General features: G+C 47.0%; 1 protein-coding gene across 1 annotated transcript in view; it reads right to left on the bottom strand.

The window, feature by feature from the left end:
• Positions 1 to 829: 829 nt before the first annotated feature.
• Positions 830 to 19,769, bottom strand: part of LOC117728210 (carbohydrate sulfotransferase 8-like) — a 150,765-nt gene continuing 131,825 nt past the window's right edge. The window contains exons 3-4 of the mRNA XM_034529008.1: positions 4,810 to 4,847; positions 830 to 3,530 (exon numbers count right to left, since the gene is read on the bottom strand). Coding sequence (XP_034384899.1) covers positions 2,331 to 3,530; positions 4,810 to 4,847 — 1,238 coding nt within the window. The 3' untranslated portion in view covers positions 830 to 2,330. The remainder of the gene's footprint in view (positions 3,531 to 4,809; positions 4,848 to 19,769) is intronic.

The following is a 19,769-nucleotide window of genomic DNA, read 5'->3' as shown; positions in this document are numbered from 1 at the left end:
CTCTCTTGGTTTTTAGTTACTCTTACTCCGTATTCTCCTCATTCAAGGTATTTCTACGCACATGCGACGCCCAAATGTGCTCATCTACATCCATCATTTTGGTGTCCTAGTCATCAAACATAGTCACTTTAACGTTGCAGTCACGGTACAGGGAGCTTCACCCTTTTATTTGGAGAAACCGTACGTGAGGTTTCCATTCACTCAACACAACGCTGGAGATTTACAGTACACGATCATCGTTACCTCAATAATAAATCTTAGACATGTTTTCATCTTCAAAAGGGTTGTAACCGAGCCTTAATGTAAAGATCAGGATCCAAGAATTGCCAATTTATTTTGTGCGTGCACATTTACACGTGACCCGACCTGCGGCGGGAAGTAATTAGGAACAAAAACAAGGTTGTCTGACTTTAGTGCCAGCTGGCTGCTGTGCTGGGAATAAAGCATTCTGTTATTAATGTTACCCACAAACAGACTGTGCACCTTCACTTGTCTGTCGATGTTTCCAAAAGATGCAGGAAAAAAAGTTAGTAAATCATCCAAACATCTCATTCAGTACCACACACACACACACACGCACAAGCGCACACACACGCACACGCACACACACACACACACACACACACACACACACACACACACACACACACACACACACACAAATGAATATCCATTTAAAAAAGAAGAAACAAGTCAAATGAAATCCTTCACTACCTCCGAAGCACCGAGTGGAATCAATTCATCCCTCAAACCGAGTCGTCTCCTGGCAACGCAGATGTTTAGTTTCTTGAGAGTTGGACGTGTGATTTCTTTTTTTTTTTTTTTTTTTAGCTGGTGGATATTTTCTACATTTTGGAAAGAAAGTCTTCTGTAACGCGACAACTCTACACCGTTATTACTGAAAGAACAACATATGACATCAAAAAGGAAACGAACATACCTTCACCATAAGCACTGAATATATATATTTTAGAAATACATAGAAAAATAGATAGTCATCTGAATGCCCATTATACAATTGTACACAGTAGTGTGAGGAAAAAAGCAAACGTAAAAAGCCGACATGGTGGTGTAGAACAGGTGTGATGACACAGGATGTGGAGTTACTGACGCTGTGAGAGGTGACAGCTGTTTAGTGAGATGAGCTGGATAAGTTTGGACGCGCTCTTTTCTTTTTTTAAATGTCCAAATCATACAATTTTCCGGTGGTCATGAAAGTCCAAACATCTGTTTTTGTGGGTTTTTTAAAAATGTTTTTAAATTTTGAATTTTGACCCAGTGGATATCAACAGACTAGAAAGTGGATGATTAGTCAGTCTGTCTCACCGATTGGCGCGAGACGGTGCTGCACCTGGATGTCCTGCCACCCGGGTACAGTACCTCCACAGTGATGGGCACCTGCAGCCCGTGTGCGTGTGTGTGTGTGTGTGCGTGTGTGTGTGTGTGTGTGCGTGTGTGTGTGAGTGCGTGAGAGGCCAAAGCACAAACCTGTCGGACAAAAGTTAGAAGTACAAAAATTGCTACAGTAGGTGCACACAGCTTCCGAGTGGGCAGCACTTGACACATTTTAAAGATTTCTACTATTTATAGTGTTTTTATTGTGTCACGGTTTGTGTTCAATAAAACCATTGACATAAAATATGTGTATTAGTATGCATTAGTACATAGAGGTATATACCGATGACCGGGCCGGCTGTGAGTCAAATGGTCCATGCAAATATTTCCAATGAATCAATATTATAATTGCAGCCAGTCCGAATGAACAGATTGCAGGACACGGGGGTCGATCATTACTCAGATCTTAGTGAGGTCGCCCAAAGCAACTATATTCATAAATGTTTTGGTTTCATTATTCTAAAGGCAGGTCATAGAGGCTCCTCGATCACTTTTGACTTTAGGAATACGAATAAAAAGCTGTATTAAATTGCATTAAAAACGCATTTGCAAATCCTATTTGACTCACAGTAAGGCAGTAAAGCCTGTTGAACAATAATACACTTTTATTTGTAAGAAGCACAACATTTACAATGTTTACCTCACCATGTGCTATTAGTGAATATATAACTTTGATTTCAGGACAATTTAGAGTTTTTGACATACCTTTTCACCACATAGTTGAAAATGAAGATAATCTGGTATAAATGTATGCATAAAAAAAGCAGCTTTTGCGGCATCAAGTCGATAGTTGTTTAGTCTCTCCGATGCCTCTGCTTCGAGGCAAAGGTCCATGTGAGCATGTGTATATATAGCCTCTTTATGTCAAAATGACTGTCATGGTGGTGATGCAGACGTGGAATGTGACTCGTGGCTCAAGAGTTGATCGGAGTCCGTCAGTATAAATCCTTGAAAGGCTTGGTGTAGTTGAACATCAGGTAGTCCGTGTAGTAGAAGTCATAGATCCGCTGTCTCTCCAGCGTGCTGACCTGTGAAAAGTATTTTTGTGTGATGTTCGTGGAGGTTCTCTTGTCGGCCGGGTTCCTGTCTTTGAAACTGGGCAGCTTGATGTTGGGCGGAGCGCCAGTCAACCGCAGGAGGAAGTTGGACTCCTCCTCCATGTTCTCGAACTTTCCGATGAAGTCGTAGTCTATGAGACAAGGGTTGCACAGCTGGTTCGCCTGCTCCCAGTGGACGTCCATCCCCACGGGCCGGTGGACGTCCAGCAGGTACTGGACGAACTCCTTGAACGTGACCCCGTTGCCCGTCTTCAGGGCCTCCGGGGACGGGCTGGCCCTGTACTTGGAGATGATGGGTTTCCCGAACATGCTGTGGTAGTAGCTGTTGGGGTTCTCAAACTTGTCCCTGTAAGCCGACACCATTCTCTCCAAGGGCTCTCGGACGAACATGACTTTGGTGTAGGTCTCCAGACGGTGCATGATTCCCTTTCGGTCGAAGGTGTTGAGCTCCCTGAGATAGTGGCCCTCGTGGACCGTGTCGTGTTGAATGCTCTGAGCGTTGGAGGCCAGGCCCGCCAGCACGATCAGGGTCCTCTTCCAGTTGGAGCAGCCCGCCTTGGGCACCTGGCAGTACAGCAACTTGTACTTGTCCTCCACGAAGAGGTTGCTCACGTGATGTGCCGTGATGGTCTTGGAGATGCTGCTTTTGTACTTGGCGCAGATCTCCTTCATCAGTTGCCGGCGGGCTATCTGAATGTTGGTGAGCTTCTTCCACCGGTCGGGGTCCAAGGAGCCAGAGGCCGAGGGGGAGGAGGACGTAGAAGAAGATGAGGAATCACTATTGGTGTTGTGGTGGATCGGGGGACTTGTTTTCAGCAGTTTGCGTTGCCTTTTGGAGACATGGACGAGGGTTATGTCCTGCTCCCGGGACCCAGGGGAGGACGCCGGTCTGCTCTGCTCCCGGGACCGAGGGGAGGACGCCGGTCTGCTCTGCTCCCGAGACCCAGGGGTGGCCGTCTGTTTAATCGCCTCAAAGTGGGGGAACTGCATCGGAGGGATCGGACTGGACAAGGCGCCTTCGGTCCGGTCCTGATAATTGTCAGATTTTCCCCTCTCTCTGTCCTGCGTAGAAAGAGTCTGCACAACAAAGAACAAGAAGCAAGAACACAGGGTTACTACTTGGTGGTGAACCGGGGCGGAATCACCAGAAGCAGCCACATTAAACCCCTCATGCTCTGTTCAGTGTTCACACAAGGCCACTTGATGGGGCTGTTTCCCCACGCCTCAAACAACAGTCTAACTTTGTTCCAGGCAAATGTCACACACTTCCCAATGCCTACCATGACCTATCAATAAACTGGTCTGTAATACCAAATAAATGTCTTATAAACACCTAATGGGGATTGTAAATTAGAATCATCTACTGCCTGATTACCATCAGATGATGCCCAGGGCCATTATGCATTTTGACATTTTATTTCAATTAAACGCTGTAATGGCATCATAAAGCCAATGGACTGGATGTATAATTTTAATTTTACAACAGACAAGGTGATGAGACCATCATGAATCTTGGCTCATCCTCCCTCCTGACTTAAATGGCCATATTCTTTCCTCTGCAGGGACATCTGGAAGGGAAGGTGGGGGAGAACACCAAAAAGAAGGAGGGAGAGGCTCCTCCCTGTCTGTTTTTAATGTGCAAGGCGAGCACGGAGCAGCAACACAACACGCCAGACGTCACGTTTGTCCGGGGTTCGTGCCGATGCAAGTCTGCCATTGGTGCCGCCGATGAGGGGGAGCAGGGGGGGTGGGGGAGGGGGAGACCGAGAGCAAACACAGTACAGCGAGCGCTGACATAGAAACCTAGTTCATATATATTGTCGAACATGATGTCGCCCTCTCTCTTATCTCATATCTGAACCGCAAAGCTATCCGTGACTTTATAATTCTAAAGTCACGGATAGCAGTTAAGGACACACATTGAGTTTCGCTCGGGCACATGAGAACAATTCTGTTCTGTCCCAAAAGGCAAAGATGCACATCCACAAAGGGATGGATAAATCATAAAGTACCAGTTTTTAAAAAAAAAAAACTCATGGAAACAATGAGCATGTGTGTCCACACTAACCAGGAAGGTGAACACAAGAAAAGGGAATCTTCCAGTGGACGAGGTCGAGGGAGAGGTGTGACCACACCGTGAGGAACCGAGGTCTGATTCGACTGGGACCGTTTACCCTGTGAAGTCTGACTGGCTGAATGCACAGTGTGAGGTGAGCCTCTCTACACAGATCCTATCAGACACGCTGGGAGAAACAAGGCTGACAACCCCACCCCCCACCCCCGTGTCCCCACCAACCACCCTTTTTTTTTAGAAATAGATAACAGTTGGGATCTGTGTTTTGGGAGAAACACGTACCTCTCTGGACTGCCGTGGGTTGCTTTTAAGCTTCACTCCTGGAGAGAGAGAGAGAGAGAGAGAGAGAGAGAGAGAGAGAGAGAGAGAGAGAAAGAGAGAGAGAGAAAAGAGACAGGAAAATCAGCATTTAAGCAAACAACATGTTTATTTTTGTTCCCCTGTCCTTGTATATGTGAGTTCCTCCGACACATCAGAGGCTCCCAATAATTGAATGCTTCCTATCACTTAGCAGACTACTTTTGATCCCTGGGAAAACCACCGTTGCTCTCCGAGTCTAACCGGGGGACGACAGGTAGCTCTATCTGTGTAATGAGCTGCCACAGGCATGAAAAGTTGGTAAATGAGCTGCGCTCCCGGTAGCAAGCACTCAGGGTGTGAGACAGGGGAAGAAGAAAATAACACTCAAGAAAGGGAGTGAAAGGGAGACAGAAAGAAACCAGCGAGAGAGAACCAGAAGTTGTAGTTTTGCCAAACCGGAGGAGAGACGAGGGAGAGGAGGATGCGGGTTGCCGAGTTTCTGGAGGAGAGGAGGAGAGTGATGGAGACATACAGATTGGGGCTTCGTGGCAGCCTCGGGGACAGGTGGTACGTGTATTGGCAGATGTGCGGCAGCTGGACAGACGACGTGTTTAGCGGTCTGTCTCCAGCTGGACATCTCCTTTCCTTAGCCCCCCACCCCCCTTCCTCACCTCCATCCTCCTGATATATAATCAGGCTGACAGCTCTGAGTGGGGCTGCATAGCCGCTGATGGGGAGGGGGGGAGGGGGGGGAGGGGGGGACGAGACGAGACGAGACACCTCTGCTTGAGTGGCCTGTCACTTCCAATTTGAAGCTGAAAGTGATAGGAACCTGCTCGAGGAAGGGGGGGGGGCTGTAGATGCGGGCCACAACCTTCCCTAAGTGATGAGGTCTCGCACTTAAACACGCCTCGGGTTGGGAGGGAAGAAGACGCTGCCCGGATGTAGTGTTGTTTTGGATCAGCGCGCTCCGGAGGGCCCGGCGGTCTGAATCCTCCCCCCACCCCGTCTTCATCCTCCCCGCAGCGAGGAGGGAAACATACGGAGGGGAAACGGGCCGAGGAGGCGGCGCGTGACATTTTATAATCTTGTCTGGGTTCCGCCGTGCTTATTTGATCTCATAACCCCGAATGAAAGCTCATGTAGGACGTGCATCTTTTGATATCAGTTTGCAGCCTAAATTAGTATTCACCCCGACGCTCCCAGGTGCCCCTTCCCCCCATAGCCTTCACCGCTCAGTTATTGATCTCAAAAAGCCCATTGAGGTGGTAATTGAACCCTCCCCAGGTTTAATTGGAGGTGTTTGGTCTGGCTATTGTTCCAGGTTTGTCACAGCTGTTGATGTCATCATTCTCACACCTCCAGGCAGCATTCGAAACCTATTATTGTGGCAGTCAGCTCAACCGCTGACAGACTCCGGGACTAGAAAAACATGTATTTAGTTGGCTGTTTGACATTTATTTGTTTCCGCAAAGGCTTCGAGAAACACGGAGGGAAAAAAAAATGAAACGCAACAAGGTCAGAATCGGCACGAGCGCGTGGGACACCGGGCCGTCCCGTTCAGCGGCTTGTTAAAGTTGTTTTTACCAAGAGCATCTGACACGTCTCCGTTTGATTTGATAACACGAGGCTTAAACACCGGCTCCCGAACAATGCATCGCTCTCTCAAGTGGGAGCCAAAATTACATTTCACCAGAGAAACATTTTTCCTTGATGAGAGCACAACTGAAACACAATATAACAACGTACAGCGGAGATTCAGGGGGGATTTGTAAACATCATTTATCTTTGTAGTATCTATTTGGGCGAGGGTAATAGTTGCCGTTTGATTGCAATTTCACACTCAGTCAATTCCACTCAGTATAACTATGCTATTGATTTTTACTGCTGCACGGAGGTTTCATGCCGTGAGATGCCGAATCCTGGTGCATAGAGATGCAGTTGGTACAGGAGAAATGTCTAAATAATCTAATAGTGCATAATAATGCTTCTTGCGAGGTGTAATGTGGAAGTTGTTTGAGAGGCATTATGGTTCATACAGGATACAGATCCTGGATACCAAATAGAGCTGCAACGACTAATCAGTTTGAGTCAAAAAGTCACAATGCTCTGATTCCAGCCACTTTGAATATTGTTCTATTTCTTTACTCTATGATAATACACAAAATATGTGTGGCAAAAAGACATTTGGGGGTGTCATCTTCAGCTCCAATCTATTACTAGACGATTAATCAAGTAAGGGATAGGCAATGATAACAAGCGTTAGGTGCAGCCCCTCATACTGTAGCATTCACACACAAAAAAAGGATTCTCTGCAGCACTAATGGAGCGGTTCAGGATAAATGCACCAAAACTGGGGGGGGATTCGGAAATGGCAAGAAAACAGTCAACCAATAAAGCCAAAGTTGTTTTTATCCCCAGACATGTCATGTCAAACTCTGGTGTCTTCTTTTAGACGCCCTAAAGGGTTCTGGTAATCCCAAATCGTACATCAAAAAGAGGGCCTCTGATCAATTTCGCTTTGATTCGAAGGTATTTCACTGTCATTTTGCTGGTGACTGAAGCCCATCTCAAAGCGCCCTCTGTTTGCCCTCCAAAGTCACCTCGATCGCTCCCCCCACACCATCCCTCCGATACGGCGCCTCTGAATATTCATGCGGCCGACCCGGCGTCACCGCAGGGAACCATGTACGCAAGGGCCACATCATTAGCGGATCCATTATCATCCTTCCCTCGCAAAGACCCTCTCTGACAGAGAAGCACATCAAACGCCCTCTTCCCTGCCACCGCCGCCGAGGAGGAGCAAAGGACCGAAAAACAATGTGAAATAATGAGCTTATTAAGTGAAGGATTGTGGCCCCTGTGTTGCGGAGAGAACTCGTTAAATGCCCGGTTCTAACCGGAGACGGGGGGGGGGGGGGGGCAGGGAGGGGAGCCGGGTGCCAGACGAGGCGTGTCCTCCTGCAGCCCAGCATTCAGACGAGTGCCGCACCGCCATAAAGCTCCCATTAGTCATTCAGCACACTGAGCCGCCGTGACCCCGACCAGCTGCACTCCTCTCTCTACCCAACAAAAAACACCCACACCTGCACTCTGCGTGCACGCTCCTCCTCCTCCTCCTCCTCCTCCTCCTCCTCCTCCTCCTCCTCCTCCTCCTCCTCCTCCTCCTCCTCCTCCTCCTCCCCCACTTGAGTCTGTGTGGGAATGGAGGGCTCTGGCACGCTGGGGTGGTTTATCAGAGGAGAGAACAGAGGTATTAGGTTTTAAGCTCTGCCTCCATTGATGTTTTAACTTGTTGTGGAGATAAAACAATGATTCAGTCAGCACTGGAATCCTCCAGGACCGGGGCCGGAGAGAGCAGGTGCTGGGGAGGAGGAGGAGGAGGAGGAGGAGGAGGAGGAGGAGGAGGAGGAGGCGATGGGGGGAGGAATCGAGATTGAAGGCGTGCTCGCAGAGGCTCTCCAAAGACCACATATGGGCGATCTGAAATGTGTGTGTGTGTAATCATCTGAGAGCCGTCTCGCGTTTGAAGCCGTGAGGGTATCTTAAGTGTCCACGGCTCAAAAGCACAGGTTTGGCCGAGAATGAATCAACAGCAACATCAATAATCCGACCAATTACGACGTCCTGTGAATAAAAAACGGCCGAGAAACACGTCGTTTACCACTGTTTCAGCAAGAGGAACCACGGCACCCCACCAGAATTAATGAGGAGGGTTAAATATTAGAAGAGATTAATGCCCTGCAGTCTCGGGCTGTAATTTGATTGATGCCGGTTTCACATGCTACGTGTGAAATGCTGCATACCGCTGCCGTCCAGTCCAGAGTCCCAGGAGTCAGGTCCCCGCGGTCATGAGTGTGTCCATATTGGACAATTCTGCACGTCCCCATTTAGGTAAAGTGTTTACTGACATTACAAGCACTGTACTTATCACAGCAGAGGGGTGACATGGAAATGAGATAGATATTGATATGAAGGTCCAACATCGGGGTTCATGGTCAGAATCTGAACCCCCGAAGCTACAGGGTGCCCCCACCTTTTTGAGTTACTTGTACTTTATTTAAGTACTTTGTTTCGTGCTGGTTTGTACGTTCACTCCACTCGATGTCCCTGAGGAAATGTAGTACCTTTTAACCGGCTCCGTTTATTTCACTGCTACAATCTCTATAATTGCAAAATTAACATTATACATGAGAAACATGTAATCAACGTATTAAATATGATGCGTTTAACTACTCGACAGCATGTGCAATTACTCCAATTAGCTCCACGTTGACCGAATACAACATTAGAATGCTGCTTATTAACAGCATGGCATTAACATATTTTCATCATAATAACAGAAAAATATATTTTCGAACATAATATTATAGCGGCTGTTTTTGCCAGGTGCTGAGATTTCTGGCAAATAAAAACAACTTTTTGCCACATTGTTTATTTATCTTTTTGCTACAACAATAACCCTTCGGTCACCGCAGTTTTCACACTTTCCGGGCCGGCCTGCTGGACTATTCATTGCCGGAGCACATGGCCACGAGCGAGCAACTGGCAGCGGGAGAGACGACGCCCCCCCAAAAGGGTCGCGAGGCGCCGGGGCTGCATTGTGCGTGCCGACACCTCGGCTCCGTGTCCCGTTGACGCCTCGTGTGTGTTTCAAGCAGTTCATTCACACACTTCACGGTTTGGATCGTGGAGAACGTTTTATTCCTCTCGACTTTGTCGCCGTGGCTTTAGTTGCTTTAGTGCTCATCAACAAAGGTCATCAATGATTGTGCTCCGTCAAAGCTACATTATAGTTAACGAAGCTACTCGGAAGTCCCCAAGTTCACCATCTCAGTCTGCCTGGCTTAAGGATGTGATGTTTTTCTTGAGTCTTGAAAAAAATTAAATATGCACTTAGAGGCTATAATGACAACTTTACGAGAAATGGCAACCTTTAATTTCTTATTTTCAAGATCTTCAAGTGTTGCCTACTGAATGAGACGCGTCTGGTAATCTGTATGTATGTACCTGGTCCTCTGTCCTTATCTGTCTGGCTAACTGTAACTGAACCTAATTACTCAACTTTAGTTGTACAATACTGTACTACACAAACTACGTGAAAGAATGTAAAGGCCAAGGGTGGGTCTGTGGGTGGTTGTGTGTTTTATTATTATTCATTGTTATAATTTAAATTTGTTTTCTTTTTGTTTGAAAGTTGTTATTATCTTTAGTTATTTCCTTACTTTTTTTTCTTTTCTGTTTTACTGAAAATACTTATTCTTTGATCCTTGTATGTCATATTGTTCATCATCATCAATAAAGTATCTATAAAAATAAAAAATAGTTAACGAAGCCCCCCGGGGGGATGCAGTGAAATGTGTTTGGTGCGACTCAGCGTGATCATGAGGCGTTGAGTGAAAAGAATACGGGTGGTAGTTTTTACGACCGTGTCGTTTTGCAAACTGTGGCATGCATACCAGAGATAAGCATTCACCTGCCTCTCCAGCCTGCCCCCCCCCCCCCCCCCCCCCCCCCCCCAAAAAAAACCCCCCAACCTTCTCCTGACCTCCTCGGCGCAATTTATTTTTACTGCCCCTCCGAGGGTGCACACGAAGACAGAGTTATTAGTGAAATCCATAAAATGCGTGATAACACCATGCCATGTGTGTAGGCTCCTTCTTCCAACTCTGACCCCCTCCTCCCCCACCTACATAAGGTCAAGTGATGGGAAGACTGGTAAGATCATTAGTTTTGAATTCAAATAATAAAAGTAGAAAAAGAGCGCTACTTCAAATCGCCAGCCACATTTAATCAATGTGCCGTCCACGCACCATAAATAACACATGCCTATGGCTCGTAATAGTCTGTGGCAGAGCACAGGCCAGGCATACAAAGACTGCATCAGCATCACATTAAGCACCGGGCCCGGTAGAAGACTGGCATTAACACCGTGGCACTATTTTAGAGCACTTCTCCTCCCAGCTCTGAGGCGGCGCAGCGCCACTTTCATCCCAGCGCCGCTCCCGTGTGCGAGATAGTGAAATCTGTTGAGGGTGTTATTACGAAGCGATGTATTGTTCTGAAGGCGTTTCGCAGAAAGGATCAGCCATATCTCAGAGTGATTAAATGATGAAGCTATTGAGGTGATGGGATTTTCTTTTTTTCTCCCTCCAAATGGACATGCCGTGCAGTAATAAAAATGCTCCCTCCTTCAAAAAAAGGGAAACTGCATTTAATGATGGAGAGAAACTGCTTCCGTGGGGCAATAACGTAGGTGGCTATAATAATCCACCTTGTGTTTTAATTTGCTCCAATCTTGGCCTCCTTTTTCTGTGCGATCTTCACATTCTTTCCTCACGCTGGGAACGCCGGGCGCCGAAACCCAGCGGGAGGGGAAATAATGAACTCCTCAGATGGGAGAATCTGGCTGAAAGGGGGTATCAAGCGCGGCACTGATTACCGTTATGACAATTCATTTTGACAAGAATATATTCTCACAGCCGACGCTGCTCGAGTACGTTCAAGGTTAGGAGATGCACAGACTTCCCGGAGCAGATTTCCATGGAAACAGCAAGTCAGAGAGAGAGAGAGAGAGAGAGGGAGGGAGGGAGGGAGGGGCAGGTTGTTTTGATACAGCGTAGAGGACGGGGCCTGGCAGCTTGCATGAAGAGGGACGTGTAAACAAATGCTACCTGTCAGCTGCGAGCCCAGGGTTAAGTGAATTACCCCGGCCGAGACGCGGTGCCGGAGGCTTTAATTGGCACATATCTTATTTGGAAGCTGCTCGGCTCTTGACCTATCGGCGAGTACACGCCGCAGTACTGCCCACTGGGTGTGAAGCGCTCATCTCTTTCTTCGCCAATGACCAGGGGAGGCCGGTGGGATCCGAACGAGGGTAGATTTTGGACTTTTTTACAATGTAGTTTTTCTGCCTGTCATTTCGGAGAGGAGTTCACACCTGCAGGTCTGGAACCCACCGGCACGGCAAGACGAAGCACGTGAGAGGAGCGATGCGCTTCCACGCACATCGAGGTTTCCTACCGACTCTTCTGGTCAGCCGCGGGAACAAAGCAGGCGGTGAAGTAGAAGGATGGAGGAGCGTTCAATGACGTCGACTGTAATAATTAATACTCAAGAATCATAAATTTGTCCCTCCGCTAAGAATAATCGGCGCCCAAAACCGAGTGGTTCTTCCAGCCACGCTTCAGGAGCCATACAACAATAGGATGACATCGCCCGTTTCAATACTAATGAGAATGACATGAATTCACCATCTAATTTATCAATACCTCCATGCCAGCCAGCATCGTCCAAATAAAACCCCAAAACAAGTGCACTGAAGATGAATCTCTCTCTCATATTTAGGCCAGTGCCCTCCTCAGAGTGACTCTCCCGGATGATGCGACGGCCCCGTAGGTTTATGAATCATATCAACTTGTGTTCTGAGATATCGTGCTTTGTCCTTCATTTTGGCGTGGCTTGACGGGTCTAAATACCACAATACCCACGGGCCTCGAGGCGTGAAACGGAGCGGTAGCAAATTGAAAAAGGCTTCGACGTTACAGTTGAACGGCGCCCACAATTGAGTTTGAAAGTGAACGTATTCAAGCTGCAGATAGTTTTTTTTCTTCTTCTTTTGGTTTTCTCAACATCGCCATCTTTAGCCTCCACCCGCCGTTAGTGGTTTCACCTCAAAGTAACATGTGAGCTCAGTGATGGCGCTGGATGTTGTGTTGTAGTAATGCACCCTGGGAGATGTAGTTTACATCTAAAGCTTACCTTACCGTGGGCTTTTTATGTATACGCAAGCTTGTACCTTTTCTTTATTATATTTTTCTTTTACTGATGATTTAATAGGGAGGGTTACATGCCGACAACTGAATCATTGTTCATAATATTTCTTGAGCGCGCAGTACGGATCGTAAAGTCCCCCGAGGCAAATTTGTGATATTGGGCTGTATAAACACAATTGACTCGGAGCGCAATCACTGCTGCAAAACAGACCGTCACAGTAACCACGCCAGACTGCTCTTCATCGATTTCAACTCTAAGCTCCAAGTCAATTATTGTAGGTTTAAGCAACAGACCAGTAAGGATTCATAACCCCTCCCCCCTGTTGTGCTTTCTTTGACTGCATCCTTCAAACAAATTCAATTGTTTCGATACCTAAAAAAAAGCTTTCTTCTTTTATAAGGTCTTTGCGCACCAGCTTAGGGACGGATTGAGTGAGTTGTTTCACCCCCCCACCCCCAACACACACACAGTCAGAGCCAAACCCCCCATTTACTGTGACCTGTTTGTGGCCTGTTTGTGCACTGGTGGTGCGCGCCACTGTGCTCCCCTGATCGCCTCCATTTGCCGTGAGATTGGGGACTGGAATTGTCCCTGTCACTGTTTACCCGGGCCTCTCATTTGAGTTAGCGCCACGTTCACCTTGTTTTCCCTGTCAGAGGACCGGCGTTTACAGCAGCAACTGATGAGTCCAGACGTGTGAGTAAAAGAAGCCCAAGGACCTCGTCTGAATACCAACGCGGCGGCGCTCTCAGCCGGTCCAGTACCCGTATTCCGGTAATCCATGAAACCTGGTGGGCAGTAATTGGTACGGTTCTTGTTTTGTGGAAGGCGAGAAGGAAGATAGGGGTTTGTGGAAAGATGAGGAAACAAGCCTTCAATAAAATAGGGATTTCAGGAGAAAGACGATTCTCCCCAATTTAAGCCGCCGAGAATCTCTGCAGATTTGACAAATCGCTGGAGCATCCTGGTCAATATTAGCTCTTTGCTAACGGTGTATTTGAGCTGGATTGGTTTCATTATCACATCATATTCTTTTAATAAAGAGACATACAGAATTCCGACAGGGCACATTTTATCCATAAGTGAACTTTCCCGAAGAAGCAAATTACCTTTTTAATTTGATAAAGAAAAAGAAAAAACGCACAGACACAGACACACAACGGCGTTCTGGAGTTGCGAATGACATTCAACGTGTGATATTTTGTTGGCAGCGAGCAGACTGACAATTAGTCAAACTGAACAACTGTCATCTCAGTGATAAAGCACCGCAACATCTCCCCTGTGGCTTAGCAATGACTTTCTGGTGGCTTTTTATGGGTCGGGGGGGGGGGGGGGGGGGGGGGGGGGGGGGGGGGGGGGGGGTTAGTGGCTGCGCTCGCTTAGACAGAGTGAAATCACAAGGTTCCTTAATCCTGTATGAACAATCCTCTGAGATACCACACATACAGCTTCTAAAAACATGGCATGACAACCCTCTGATCCAGCTCAGAGAAAGAGATGATTGCGCTTGTGAAACGCCGACGTGTAAATAGCCGAGATTGATGAGCTGTCATAAGCAAAACGCATATCATCGGCCTTTCCCATTTCCCAGTTTCGTACGTCCTGTCCTTGCCTCCTCTCCTCACGTCTTTGGAGACGCAAGCTGTGTATACAACTTATATCGAAAATATGTGTGGAAAGCGCGAGGCAAATGAAGAGTGATGTAATATATATATATATATATATATATATATATATATATATATATATATATATATACATGACTGGCTGTTATGACTGGCATGCCTCTACAAAGTATTATTTTTTCCTTCTCTCTTGGAACGACCTAATGGGTAATTTACTACTGTATGACAACATGTGAGCCTTGTGAGTTTTTGAAAAGCCGGAGCTGGCTACCCCGTCTACTCCCGAGCATCCTTATGTGTCCTGCCTTGTGGCCTTGACGCCTTGTGGCCTTGACGCCATGCATTCCTAACACGCCTGCTAGCTCACCTCTGGGCTCCAGCCCGCTCCGCAAACAGGACCAATCCTCTGGGCCTCCGATTAGCCTTGAGCACTCTCCTGTTTTCCTCCTGTTGGCCTCGGGTCTCGCCTCTGTTTTCCTCTCTGCATTCCCTCCATTATCCCTCCCCCCCTCCATCCCCCCAACTCCAGATGCCTCTTCTTTTCTCCCATCCTCCCCGAAGTGTCTTATCTCTTCTCTCCTCTTCAGCCCATCACCTCCTGCCTCCAGTTTCCAACCTATAATTTCCCGCTCGCCTCCTTTCTGTGCACTCTGCCTCTGCACTCTGCTCCGCTCTGGATACGCAGCAACAACAATAAAAGATAAATAGTTGCACATAACAGTAAACACAGCAACACGCCTGCAAAGAATATGTGCCATTACTACCCCTGTGACGACGGCAGGTGTCCTCAGCTCTGCTAATAACGCTGGAAATAATAATAATGAAATTGTTTTGTTTTTTAAATGGTAAAAGTTTCCTTCTCAGACACTTTCTTTATTTGACTTTACAGAAGCCTCTCATCCCACTGTGCTCGGTGTAGTCGTGCTCTGACAGGCAGTGAAGTGTGTGAGAACATCTGAACACAGCAACACTTACTCAACCTCTCTCCAGCTCTGTGCTAATGAGAGGTGTGTGTGTGTGTGTGTGTGTGTGTGTGAGTACGTGATTTCTGCAAAAGGCTGTCGCGCTGACTGACACTCCCTTATGCCTGAAATAACCCGTACACATGTCAGGTGGCAGTTGGCCCAAGGTGGAGCTGAAGTGTCATTTTAGTAAGACAGTTCTGTTTTGGCTGAAGCGTGCAGCCCGCTTTTCTCCTTTTTGTATGTGCGAAACAAGACAAAACCTGTTAATTGGGAAGCATGAATTCATTTTGCAACCCTTTCTTTTTTTGTTATTTCATAATTTCACAAATCCTGTGAAAACCATCCCGGGCTAAAAAGCCTTCGATCTCACAGTCCTCTTCTGGCCTCCCCGAGTCTGTCTGATTACCTGGCTCCAGCATTTAAAGTGCTCATTGAGCCCCGAGCCCTCCCTGGTTCCTGCTATCTCGGGCTCCTTTCTTCTTCCCTGTCAGGGAAAATGCCAGAGAGGTGCAGCGAGAGCCATGCTCCGCTCCCAGCGCTGGTAATTTGACAGCGAGCAGAGAAGGTGCAGAATAATTGGAATAGCATTTACGTGTCAATGTGACACCGACGTGGAGAACATTTAACGCGTCCGATTGGAATGGGAGGGAGATGGGGCGAGTTAAAAAGAAAAGAAGAAAAATGCAAGTCAGAGATTCCCGGAATAGATTTCACATGTTGTCTGGTGGGTTAATCAGACAAACTAGACATCTGGCCTTTTTTGTCAGAGCTTTGTGTCTGAGACTCTGGGAGAAGAGAGAGAGCGGCGCGATGCAAACGGTCCTGTGAAAGACTCGCCAATGATGGCCACAGCCAGGAGCTCGCCGATGGCGCCCAACTCGGCGGGGCGGACGCATCCAAAAAGACAATGGGATGATATGACTGGCAGCTTTCACACAGATTCTTTTTCTGCAGAGAGCTAATCGTGTCATCAGCCGGTCGCAAGAAGTGAACATTTATATCGCCTGTCGAAACGGACGCTGACCTAAATCTCAAAGCAGTAACGTGACTGGCGGGTTTCACAGAACACGCAGCCGCTCATGTCAAACACCCTTCACCAAAAAAACGTTGCATACATTTCTGCAGCACTGGAGCCTTTCGTACAGCCTCGGACGATGGAGGCTGCCGATGGGACACTGCCGATGGGACACTGCCGATGGGACACTGCCGATGGGACACTGCCGATGGGACACTGCGGCGTATTCACAGAGCGGAGCTCGCGTGTGATAGGCTGCGTACAAGAAGTGGACGTAGTCGTCGTGAGGTCACCCATTGGTTTGCGGACGGCGGTGTTGTGACCTCGAGTTCGGCATTTTCCCCAACGCCATCTTGGATTTTGTCCGTCGCCATCATGGCTTTTTGCAACCGCCGAATGGAAGTGACTGTATTTGGACTGCGGATAGAGGCTCTGATTGCAGGAGCGACCTGTCAATAATAGTAGCCCCGCCCTAAAGCATATTCTTCTTTATGGTCTCTTTGACTCTAAATGGACCATGATTTACTAAATGAACATCATGCTGTATTCAAGAAGACTTGGAACTAGAGGTCGAGACCATAAACTCACGTTTACAATGTTTACTGAGGGAATAAATCAAGAGTCATTTTCTCATTTCTTCCCCCTTGACGGCCATTAGAAAGAATGCTTAAGTTAAGGTCACTTCCGCATCGGCTTCACTTCCCAGAACTGGCGCTGGCCAAAGACAGGTTTGCAGCTCAAGAAGAATGCTCAAGTAATCGCCAAGACGATGCAAACCTGGGCTTCAAGCCTCTCTCTGGCGCCGGAAGAGCCAGTGAGGACGACTTCTCCTGCCCGGCTGCTGCTGCTGCTGCCAAGTCTCACAATAAGAGGGGCAGCGCAGAGTAATGAGCAGGATTACCAAGGGAGACTGGCAGGAATGGTATGGTATCAAAGGGAATCCAGTCAGCGAGGGATATTCAGACAGCACTCCCGTTCTTTTATTCATCGCCTGCGCGCCCCGGAGTGACTCAGCTCGCTCTACTGCTGTCAAACCCTGTCATTATCCATCAGTGTGCTTCTGCCTCGCCGGGGACCGCCCACCGCCACCGCCTAGACGCGCGTGACCAGAGCGTGCGCTTCACGGGAAAAAAAACAACACAAACAAACAGGTGTATGTTTGTGTGTGCTCACTCTCGGAGTGCACACTTGAGGTGAGTGTTTGCCCTGCAGGCTCCTGATAGCGGGCAGATCTTCAGCCATGATTGCTGTCGCCGTGGTAATGCCTCGTTAAGCACTTTGAGTTTGATAAGCAGTAACAAAGCCTCTATTAAGACCATTCAAGCTGATAAAAAAAAGATAGATCACTTGCTGGGCTCTGGGAGCATGGCGTTGCACGCCTGTGTGGTTTTCTTCTTCTATTTAATTAATTAATACATTAGTTTTCAAATACAAGATATTATTTTCCAACTTATTGATATTTTGAAGGAATCGGTGTGAGTGTGAGTGTTTTTTCAAGTTCACTAATTCCAGCTCCTGGAGTGTGAATGTTTTCTGCTTTTCAACTCCAAGGAACTCCTAAAAAACTGAACCTTAACGTCACCCCCTTTCAGTCGTAATTATTTCATCAAGTGGTTAATTATTTAAACGGCTGCCTCGATGTCCAGTAGGCTGATGCTGCATCCTCTCGTATCCACATATTATGCAGCGTGAACCCACGGCATACTCAGTTTTACATCATCCTCTGTATGAATAGTATATCACTTTTTAAATTTTTTATTCTATTAACAAGGAAAGTGTCATCCAATGAGAGGCTCTGTCACAACCAGACGCACTCATGGACTCTCTTCATTTGCAGGTCCTGAATGCCTCAAACGTTTGCACGACGCCTCGCTTGTCTGCCAAGGTCTTTCTGGATTTGCCAAGCAGGACTTCGCTCACAATAAAAACATCACTTGTGTTTTATTACAAGATAGCTCGATGCACCGTGACATTCCTCCAAGGCCAGTTTGTTGAAATGACTTCGATTCGGTGCAATCTAAAGCTCACGTAGTAGAAAGAAATACTGCAATTCCAGACGCTGAGAATTTTAGTCAAGTTGCAAGAACCCTAGTGCTCATTTATAACTCCGTACATTTCTGGTGGATTGAGGATGTGACAGTGTGTGTGTGTGTGTGTGTGTGTGTGTGTGTGTGATAAGGCTAAGGAGGCTGGGCTTTAGGCAGTGCTCCTCTTTTCTCTCCGTTCAGCTGTGTTCCCTCGGGGAGGACATGCAACGGGCTAGAACCACCGAGCTGGTAGAGATCCAGATAAGACGGACAGACAGAGAGAAGGGGATGTGTGCATTGGGGCGTGTGTGTGTGTGTGTGTGTGTGTGTGTGTGTGTGTGTGAATGAGGGTGGAAGGGCAAACGTATATCTTGTCAAAGAAGTTAAAAAAGGAGCGTGAAATCAGATGAGGGAAAGAAAGAAAGGAAGAAAGCAAAGCTCTTTGAAAAATATATTGAGGGAGAGAAGAGAGACAGCTGTGTCCACCTGAGGGGAAAGTCATGTGGGGATGTGATTACTTATTTCAGTCACAAGTAGTGGAAAGTATTACAATTTGAACCACAATTGAACGAATCGTAGCGCAAATGCGTAGCTTCTTTCTGATGAACCTGCATGATTCTAGCGGAATCCGATCCTTTGGCACCTCCGACAGTCATTACCAATAACTATGTCGGAATAAATAGCCAAATTTCGCACTCAGGGTCTCGCTAAAATCTGCAGGTCACATAGAGGCATCGGTGTAAAAACGAGACACCAGTTAAAAAAGTTCCTCAAAGTAACTTTAATGAGAGTGACACGAGATGGAAACACAAAGCGTTCGGGGATCGATCTGGTGAATATGAATCAATTTCTTTTAAATTTGTTTCCTTCAAATTCCGACGGCAAAAGTTGTAATGTTTTTTTGACTTTATCTCATTTATATTAATTTGATAATGTTCACGTTATCTTCCAGAGGCTACGTGGAGTGAGATTAATGTCTCAAGATCAGCAGAAAGAAAAGGTAACAAATAATAACAATAGAATCTAAATGGCAAATGTTTTAGTCGCACTTGTTATACAGTTATTTCAAGTGGCTGCTCTCAGTTCGCACACATACGGCAGTGTGTCTTAAACCCCCCACGCCAAGTCATTCATATGCTTTTAGTCCTGCCTGCGATTTTGGTGTAAATGTGCATTTGTCTAGCCTCAGTATACGTGCTCATACTGTAGGTACACTTTTATTTTGCTTGTATGTGAATTGTTGTTGCCGATGCGTTACTGTCTGTCTATCGATGAATCTTAGTTGCATTACGTTATTGGACTTTTCTTTTTATTTCACGCTGCCTTCAAAAAATCTGTCCAGAGACAGCAGAGAAAAAATAGCCTCTCTGGCTAACTCTGGCTCACCTTTACTGTTGATTGGTGTGCATTGTTCCTGCAAAATAAACAAAAACAAGCTGCGGTTTACAGTGTAAAAGCGAAGCTGGCGACCGAGACAGAAGACCATGAACAACACTGTCCCTGTGAAGTCGGGAATCATTAAAAAGTCAAAGCA

This window comes from Cyclopterus lumpus, chromosome 3 (assembly GCF_009769545.1).
Source record: "Cyclopterus lumpus isolate fCycLum1 chromosome 3, fCycLum1.pri, whole genome shotgun sequence".
NCBI classification, from domain to species: domain Eukaryota; kingdom Metazoa; phylum Chordata; class Actinopteri; order Perciformes; family Cyclopteridae; genus Cyclopterus; species Cyclopterus lumpus.
This window is presented reverse-complemented; position numbering and strand designations above follow the sequence as displayed.